Genomic DNA, 10258 nt, shown 5'->3' on the forward strand with positions numbered 1-10258 from the left:
GGGGGGACGGGAACAGTTTTCCAAGTGAAAAGCAAACACTGGCAATGTACTCCCCAAATGCTTTAAGGCAGAAAATTGACACAACCACCAATTATAGCTGAGTCTACATACACTAAAGACACAGAAACTGATGGTGCTAAGAACCTCTGGGGACAATTCTGAAGTTAAAACAAAAGATTAAATGATAGAAGTTTATGAAGCTACCTGATTTCCAGATCCTGATTACAGAGTTCCTGTATAATTTTCAATTGTGAAGCTGGGCAACTTTCTGGGCCCAGGAAACACAGGAACGTTATACTTCACAACATGCAAGTTACAGAAATTCTCGTTTAAAGCAGCCAGTTACAAATACATATGTCATGTTCCCACACCACACCCCAGGACTCTTCTCAGTTCAAGTTGTCAGAAGTCTGATACACCTTCACTTTCAGACAGGAGTTTCTAATCTTCCCTGTGGAATTTTACCAACCTAAAAAAAAAAACTAATCTAAAAATAGTAACACAGATAAGATTTCGTTACAGAATAATCCAACCAATCATTAGGCAGTAAATCTCAACTCGCACTCACACCTTAGAAATTACACTTGACTAAGCAGACAATCACTACCACCAAACACTGAAGAAAAGTTCCTAGTTTCAAACAAAACCTATCCAAACGCTAGCAAACACACAGCACTTAAGTCAAAAAAAGACAATATTCAAGCACGGAAAATTACCGCGGTAGTTAAGAAACAAAACTCAATAAACCAAATACAGGATTCTATATAGAAAAAAAAATGAATCATAACACAATCTCTTGAAAATAAGATAGTAAATATGTGGGCTAGGGTGAAATAAAAATCAACAGGTTGGAAGATGAAGCTGGGGAAAGCTACCAGAACAGAATAAAAGTAAACCAAGGACAAAAACGTCAGGTTTCTTTTAAGAGGAAATCCTCCTACTCACCCATTTAAAATAAATAGATAAATAAAAACAGGAAATCTAGAGAGAAAATAAACAAGGACCAGGTAACTAGCCATCGGTTTTTCTAGGACAATCCCGACTTTTAGGCTCAAAGTTCAAACTTTGAAATGTCCTAGATCCAGGGAAACAAAGACAGTTGGTCAATCTAACAAGGAATGAAAACAAATGCTAAAGAAATAAGATACTTTTACTTTCTGAGTAACAGATAGTACTTGAGCTAACATAAAAGCAAATTACCAAGACATACAGGTAATTATAGTATTAAAAAATAAAAGTGGTTAAGATACAAGCCATTTAAAATCTGAGAAAATAGCTCTGAAAAGGCTGAGGCAGGACAACTATGAACATGAGGCCACCTATAAAAAAAGCTTACAAAAGAGGAAAAGATGAATGACTAAAGCACACTCTACAGCTGACAGCAACACAACCAGGCATAAAGAGCAACATTTGGAGGTCTCCTGTCTTCAGTAGGATGAAACAGAGTATGGAGACCATATGGAGGAGAAGTATGGAGGTATATGGAATTAAGAAAGTGATATGATCAAATAAAAGTAGAAAAACATCAAAAAAGCATAAAATTCAGGGAAATAATTTAGATAAAAATGAAACATTTATTTCGTATAGTACAGACATTTATAAATTCATGTAATACAAGTATAAGCAGAAAACAGAAAGTTTATGTTAAGCGGAAGGTTGGGGAAGTTAGACACAAAGTTCTCATAAGTCTTAGGATAAATAGCATAGTGGTGTAGTGCAGGTTGGTTTGAGGTTCCATCTTTGGAAATAAAGGGATTTTAAAGGGTCCTCAGGCTGGAGAGATGGCTCACTGGCTGCTCTTCTAGAGGTCCTGAGTTCAATTCCCAGCTACGACATGGTGGCTCACAAACCATCTGTAATGAGATCTGGCAACCTCCTCTGGCGTGTGGGCATGCATGGAGGTAGAATGTTGTATATATAATAAATAAATAAATCTTAAAAAAAAAAAAAAGGGTCCTCATTTTCCATAAGGACAATAAAAGATCAAGCCAGGAAGTGGTAGCACATGCCTTTAATCCCAGCACTGAGGAGGCAGAGGCTACTTTCTAAGTAGCCCTAATGAAATTTGCTGGGTTCACTCACACACACATACCATCACATCCCTTACAACATTTAGCTAAGGGAAGAGGAAGGAGAATATTAAAGGAAACAAAAAAAGTAATAGACATGATTGGATTACATGAATATAGAAAGCCATTTTGTATAACTATATATATACATATAAAAACTCTTTCCTTTCCCCTTCCTTCTTCTGCATACCTTCCACCCCTTTCTTTCTTTATATATACATATAAAAACTCCTTCCTTCCTTCCTTCCTCCCTCCCTCCCTCCCTCCCTCCTTCCTTCCTTCCTTCCTTCCTTCCTTCCTTCCTTCCTTCCTTCCATGGTTCCACTATGTAGTCCTAATTAGCCTCAAACTCACGAAGACCTGCATGCTTCTGCATCTGTCTCCAGTCTGCTGGGACTGAAGATGTGCACCACACCACACCTGGTACTAGAAACTATTTCTTTAAGGTGACTGGCTGGAAGGGTTGAGAAATGAATCATCACTTATCAGCAGTGGTTGTTCTTCTACACAACCCTGGTTTGATTCCTAGTACCCAAATGTCAGCTCACAACTGTAACTCCAGTTCCAGGGAATCTGACACCCTCTGTCTAAGAGGGAGCCATGCATGACCATGGTAAACAAACATAAATACAGTCGAAACACCCATATACATAAAAAAAAATTAAAATGTTGTTAGTGAGAAAAGAAAGCTCAGCAGGCATAGCAGTGCATGCCTGTAATCTCCACACTAGAGAGGCTCAGGCAGAAGGATCAGGAGTTCAGGTCTTCTAGAGTAAGCTATAGTTCAACCTTACTTGCATAAAAGAGACCCTGCCTCAAAAGAAATGAAGAAAGAAAGCTGACATTTGAGGAGAGTCTGAAGACATGGCCTGTAGTATTTTACTATGTCCCATCACCTGACCATGGAACTACCTTAAGAATTAAGAACCTGGCCAGGCGGTGGTGGCGCACGCCTTTAATCCCAGCACTTGGGAGGCAGAGGCAGGAGAATCTCTATGTGTTCGAGACCAGCCTGGTCTTCAAAATGAGTGCCAGGAGAGGCTTCAAAGCTACACACAGAAACCCTGTCTCAAAAACAAACAAAGAAAAGAAAAGAAAAGAAAAGAAAAGAAAAGAAAAGAAAAGAAGAAAGAAAGAAAGAAGAAAGAAAGAAAGAAAGAAAGAAAGAAAGAAAGAAAGAAAGAAAGAAAGAAAAGAGATGAATAACTTGAGTGAAGTACTGAGAAGAGGAAAGGAAGAATATCAATCTTCGGCATTTTAATAATGTAAACAGAATCCAATTTACTGGCTATGAAAACTACAGTTTTCTAACAGAAACTCCCACAAAGAAAGCTATAAGTTATTACTTCATTTCAAGTGAGAAAAAGGAATAGACATTAATATTTCTAGTTGTCAAGAAAACCTGGGCAGATAAATAAAGGACATTGAGCCTATAATTAGTGATCCTAGAGAAGCTAAATAAGGAGAACCCAAAGAAAAACATATAGGCACCCTCCTGAATATTAACCTTCATCAGGCGATGAAAGGAGACAGAGACAGAGACTCACATGGGAGCACCAGACAGAAATCTCAAGGTCCAAATCAGGAGCAGATGGAGAGAGAGCACGAGCAAGGAACTCAGGACCGCGAGGGGTGCACCCAAACACTGAGACAATGGGGATGTTCTATCGGGAACTCACCAAGGCCAGCTGGCCTGGGTCTGAAAAAGCCTGGGATAAAACCGGACTCGCTGAACATAGCGGACAATGAGGACTACTGAGACCTCAAGAACAATGGCAATGGGTTTTTGATCCTACTGTACCTATTGGTTTCGTGGGAGCCTAGGCAGTTTCGTGGATGCTCACCTTACTAGACCTGGATGGAGGTGGGTGGCCCTTGGACTTCCCACAGGGCAGGGAACCCTGATTGCTCTTTGAGCTGACGAGGGAGGGGGACTTGATTGGGGGAGGGGGAGGGAAACAGGAGGCGGTGGTGGGGAAGAGACAGAAATCTTTAATAAATAAATTAAAATAAAATAAAAAAAGAAACCCTGGGCAGAATGGGGTATCAAGCTTTTTCAGCAAGTCTTTCATTTCCTTTTGATGCCAAAGTTACTAAACTTCCAAATCCCATTGCATTACCTACACAATTTTAAATGATGTCACCTTTCTAATAATCATATGATATAAGTAAACAAAAAATGTTATGGTTAAGCAAGCAAGGAGCTTGCTTACTACCAAACTTAAAGACATCAGAATCCAAAGTAGGAAAGAATCAAGTTGTCCTCTGGCCCCCATAAGCACCACAGCACATGCCCAGGTATGTGTGTGCATAGCTATAGATTTAGTGCTCAACAACAGGGTTAACACCTGAGGCTCTGTATTAAGTTAGGCTGATTTGGTATTAGCTGAAGTTTTTGAATAAGAACATTAGTGAGAGTGCCGATCTGAAGGCTCAGCCAGTGCTGACACTGGGGTGAGAACCTGAATTTGATCTCCAGGACCCACAGGGTGGAAATAAACATACGTACAAAGACATATGTTTACCCACAAACATAAGAAACAAAAGTAACTTTTTTTTTTTTAAAAAAAATGCTAGCAGCAACCATTCAACAACCATTCAAAGGCTTTCAATAATTAAGGAATTCCTTAGCTCTATCTAGCCAACCTTATAGGACTCAAAAAAGAAAGACTGTCTGAGCACCAAAGTACTACGCTATATGCTTGCAATCCCAGGCTAAAGTATGAAGATCACAATGCTTGAAACTAGTTTGAGCAACATGCTGAGACTGTCAAGAATTTCAAAACGTAAAGAAAATTAAGACCCTTAAACTTGTTATAAAATGTAAAAAGGGCTAGGTAGTGGTTAACACATGCCTTTAATCCAAGCATTCAGATGACAGAGGCAAATGGATCTCAGTTTGAGGTCAGCCTGGTCTACAGAGTAAGTTCCAGAACAGCCAGGCTACACAGAGAAATGCTACTACCCACCTACCCCCAAAATGAAAAGGATGTGGCTTATGTTCTTAAGTTCTTTGTCCTTTATTTCTTACAACAGAACAAAGGGAACAGCTTCAATATGACCATAATCAGAAGTTATAAAGTCAGTATCATCTGTCTGCCTCAGTTACAAGAAAAAAGTCTCCTGAGAAGAGGGGTGGAGTGAAGTGGAGAGGGGAGCGGAAGGGGAAAGGGAAGGGGGAAAGAGAAAGCGAAAAAGAGCATGAGCACATGCGTGTGCACCAAGGTAGTTCAAAAAGAAAAATATACAGCACTATGCTTCTTCCATGTGTTTCTTTGCTTAAAATACTGCTCCTACTCTCCTACCAACTTCAACATGACAATATTCCTTCCATTAACTTAAGTGCCTAGTAGTACGTGGAATGTAAGAAGCACCTTTTAAAAGCACCTTAATAAGTCAAAATATTGCACTTTTTAAATCTAGTACAGAACACCAACTTTTCCCCCATGCTGACATTAGGAAATGACTGATCAGTAGATACTGTAAAGACAAACATACAGACAATAAGATTACTTAGCACTAGTAAGTTAATTACTAAGCAGCAATAAGTCTGTCTCTGCAATTTAACTTGTATTTCAATTGAAATGCATTGCCATATGGAGATAAGATAGTAAATCTGAGAAAATAAATAAAACTAACTTGAAAGCATAGTCACTCCTGACCAACCAGGAGATGTTCTTTAAGTAAAGAAAGATTGTCCCATAAACTTACTTGCTAATTTGGCCTGTAATCCAGAAGGTCCAGGTTTTGATGTCTCTGACTTAGAAGACCCTGGAAGAGACAGTTTTGTTTTAGGTAGGCTAACTTTAGGGCTGAAACGAGCAGCCCAATCAAATTTTGAAGAGCCACCAGTTTTACTCTGCTCCTTTTCCCTGCTACTTCTTCTGGGACTAGGACTGGATGCTGAACGGGAACGCCTGGCCTTGTTCTGGTCTTTTCCTTGTTTCACCCTGGCACCTGGTGGTACAGTCGAAGAGGCTGAGGCTACAGCCGAAGAGGAGGAGGAAGTAGAGGCAGTAGAAGAAGAATCGGTGATGGTGCTACACCCAGCTTTGGCTGAGGTGGCTGATTTTGAAGCCAGCTTGGTGGGTTTTGCAGATCTCTCTTCGGCACCAGTTGATTCAGACCCAGGACCACTCTTTACACAAGAACTCTCTGTCCTCTTTCTTTTCTGACTCCGTGAACTACCAGCAGCCACACTCTTTCTGGTGTGAGCCTTGCTTGTTGATGGCAATTGTGCAGATTTCACTTGTTGCTCCTGGTCTAAATGTCTCTTCTTTGACTTACTGTGTGGCTTATTGGTTTCTGAGAGAGAATCAATGTGCTGAAATGCTCTGGGCTTTTTCGCAGAGCTAGGAGAATTGGTCCTGTTGTAGTCTGGACTAGCACTGCGTTTCACTCCTCGAGAATTGTCTTTCTTAGGCACCTGCCCCGTTTTCTGCCTTTCAGAAGTATTGGCTCTGTCTGGATCCTCTGGTTGTGGAACTATGACAGTAGATGAACTGCAGCTTCTAAGAGGTTAGATAAGAAAAAGAGTTAGTAGTAGCATATCACGAGTAAACCTGCCATCTAACACTTAAGCCTAAAGCTCTCCAAAATCCCTAGACTAAATACTTGGGGGGGGGGGGGGGGGGGGGGAAGGGACACGACACAATTTTTGTGAAATCCAATATTAACATTTTCAAATAGTTCAAAAACAAAAGAGAAACACTGACTTTTTAAATGTCTTGTTAGGGAAAAAAAAAAGCATACTTTTTACAGGGAGAAGAGGGAGGAGGTATTCTCTCTCTCTCTTAGCCCAGAATTGTCTATAACTAAGAAGAGTTTAGCTAAGACTGTCTTTGAACACTGGTCCTGCTTCTATTCCCATGTGCTGGGATTTCAGGCTTGCGCCACAATACCCGGCTCAAAGTGATCCAAAGATCACTGACACTGACAATCCTGATCAAAAGAGTTTATTGTTTTTAAAAAAAAAAAAGAATGCTTATTGGTTCATAACCACTAAGCTAGAATACTTAAGTTCCATTCTAAAAGACATGTTTTCCCAATCTGTAGAGGAAATAAGCATAAATCATTTCTGAAAGGTTGGACACCATCTTAGAAAACAATCTTCTCAGTAGCACCCTTTGCAAAGCCTCCTACCAACTGGAGATGTAGAGAGATGGCTGTTTAAAGAGTACTTGCTGCTACTGATTCCCAGCACCCACGTGGACCCACTACCCTCTTCTGGCCTCCTCTCGCATCCACATATATGTAATACACATAAATAAAATAAAATTTCCTTTAAAAAGAATATTGACTTGTACTAACAAAAAAAACTGACTTAAACAGGTGCTGACAATCAGCATTTAAAAAATGTTAATTAAATGACACCATCAACTGCCAACAATGGGGCACAAGCAATTAAGAGGAGCTGAGTTCAGTTCCCAACACCCTGACCAGGTGGCTCACAACTAACTCCAACTCCAGGGAATCCAATGCCCTCTTCTGGTCTGTAGGCATTGGCTCTCATGTGCACACACTCACCAAGATATATATACACACACAGGGTTTTTTAAATGCCTAACATGGTTTGTTAAGCAAATGAGGAACCTCATGACTCCCCAGTAAGTAAAAATTTCATCGACTAAGGTATGTATAAGTGATACCACCAGAAAGGGGATAAAATATATACTCAGAGGAAAAAAAGAAAACTTGTGTAGATAACTTTGTAAACTTTAATATTATGCAATAATTCAAATGCAATTTGTCTCCCTTGAAATTGTACAAGCAATGTGAAAATTTACCTTTTAGAAAGGTGTCCCCTTGACAGTTCAGAAGTGGTATTAGACTGCACTTTGGGTGCCTTAAAATTAGATTTTCTACTCTCAGGAGGGATATATCCCTTATGTTTTGCCTGCCCTAAATGTGACCTGTCAGCAAAAAATCAAAACAGAAATCTATCAGGACACTGAGATGCAAATACAGTATCGAAAGTGAAATTTTTACATTAAAAAAAAAGGTCTCGCAAATCAGAGTTGACCTACACTTCTTCCAAATATTCATTAAATTGAGATCCTATCAAATAATCTGCAAAAAGTAATTTTTGTCTTGGACCCAACCACCTCTATAACCAAAAGTGAAGATTCCTAAGTATCAGTTACCAAAAGGCAGTGTTTACTTGAGTAAACTTTTCAGATTTCATTACAGAAAATCAAATATTTTTACACAAAACACACACATAAAGCATATGTTACTTTTAATATCAGTGTATGCTAATACACAGTAGGTTGACTAAATGACAATGTACTATATATCCCAAACTGAATTCTGGATGTATTAATGAGGAAGAAATGATAAATAACACAGATATATTTGACTTGATATGTTTAACATTATTACATAATGCAACATATATAAAAATACATTATTACATAGTATCCCATTAATGTGGAATTTTTATACTTAAAAAAGTTAAAAAAAGGAAAATGGCTTTAAAGATTCATTATAGCTGGCTAAGCAGACCAGCGGTAAAGTATGTGCCCAGTTATCATGCTTGACAAGATCTTGGTTTCAAGCTCAAGCACAGAAAGTAGGGAACCTATTTTTGTTTTTTCTTTAAAAAAAAAAAAACTGAAGAAAAAAGGCAATTATGATTCAAAAAATGATAATTTCCAATTTGTACATTAAAATTCAGGTAAGGACATTAAATGAGAAACCCATTTTCAATCTGGTTTTGCATAAAAAATCAATGTGGGTATTAAATAGTAAATAAAACATTATAAAATCAAGACAGTATTAATAGAAAGTACACATGTGCAAATGTACACATACATCATCCTGGAGACAATAAAATTTACCACAAAACATTAGTTCATGTCCAAAAGACTCCAGTGATATACCTACATTTTGTTTATTTACAACAAATTGTTGTATCAATGCCATCATTATTCTAAAAGCAAGTTTTGAAGAAATTGTGTCAACTGTTAGATCTTTTGTGTAACCAGTCAGGGTCTACCTGATAATTACATAGACAATAAAAAGGTACATAAACATCTATCAAAAAACTCATCTTAATAAAAATAATTGGGACCCATGTTCCTCATAAAAGTGTTCTAATAAGGAATGAGAGCACAGTGTTATTAATAATGAAGACAGTTGCATATCTAAAAATAAATTGACTAGGGTAGAATAACTTGAACTAATTTGTATGCAGTAGGTCCTGGATTTGGTCCTAACTTTGCAAATTGTTCTATAGTTACTTACAAAGAAAGGTATAATATTTTTTTTCAGAAAAGAATTTAGTAGCAACAGAATCTTTATATACTATATCATCCAGATACTATATTATTTTCATAGTTTTCCTGTTATACTAGTTATACTTGTACTGGAGAATGAACTCAGGGCCTTGCACATGCTAGACAAGTGATCTACTCCTGATCTGTCCTCAAAAGTTTAATAGTTTAAAAATCATGAATTATTCATTCAAAACTAACCATGTTTTTGAGAAATAATAATTGAGCCGGGGGTGATGGTGCACCCCTTTATCACCAGCACTAAAGAGGCAGAGGCAGGCAGATCTCTGGGAGTTAAGACCAGCATGGTCTACAGAGCTAGTTCTAAAAAACAGTAAGAGTTACACTAAGAAGCATTGTCTCAAAAATACAACATCAACCTCTGGCTTCCACAAGTGCATACATTGGCTCCTATATACTAACACGTAAGTAAGTAAAATGGAGGCTGAAGAGATGGCTCAGTGGTTAAGAGCACTGTTTACTCTCCCAGAGGACCTGGGTTCAATTCCCAACACCCACATGACAGTTCCCAACTGTCTATATATAACTCCAGGTCTGGGGGACCTGACACCCATGGCAAAACACCAATGTATATCAATTGAATAAAATAAAAGCAAAAAGTGTTACATAGCCCAAATAAATCACAAAAAAAATAAAATTCTTTATCATCAAAAATTAACCTACTATAAAAAGCAGAACTATTCTTTCAAAGCAAAATTATTCTTGGGTTTTTAATTAAAGTCCATTAAAAAATTTTTGTAGAATTAGAATGCATTTATCATGACCTTACTAAGACTTTCAATGAACTAGGAAACAGCATATAAATTCTCAGTGTCAGGCCACAAAGGTAAACTCTATTCGATCAGATCAAAACTGAGCCAGGCAGTGGTGGTACACACCTTTAATCCCAGCGCT

The 10258-nt window shown here is 38.1% G+C and overlaps 1 protein-coding gene across 14 annotated transcripts in view; it reads right to left on the bottom strand.

Annotated features, from left to right (window-relative positions):
• Positions 1–10258, bottom strand: part of Trip12 (thyroid hormone receptor interactor 12) — a 119713-nt gene that overhangs the window by 73879 nt on the left and 35576 nt on the right. For 7 of the 14 annotated variants that reach the window (XM_050154293.1, XM_050154298.1, XM_050154296.1 and 4 more), the window contains exons 3-4: positions 7856–7981; positions 5781–6580 (exon numbers count right to left, since the gene is read on the bottom strand). In XM_050154293.1, the coding sequence (XP_050010250.1) occupies positions 5781–6580; positions 7856–7981 (926 nt within the window). The remainder of the gene's footprint in view (positions 1–5780; positions 6581–7855; positions 7982–10258) is intronic. The other 7 variants (XM_050154305.1, XM_050154304.1, XM_050154306.1 and 4 more) reach the window with 2 other exon arrangements.

Source organism: Alexandromys fortis, unplaced genomic scaffold, assembly GCF_014885135.2.
Source record: "Alexandromys fortis isolate MF-2015 unplaced genomic scaffold, M_Fortis_MF-2015_v1.1 scaffold_40, whole genome shotgun sequence".
Classification (NCBI taxonomy): Eukaryota; Metazoa; Chordata; class Mammalia; order Rodentia; family Cricetidae; genus Alexandromys; species Alexandromys fortis.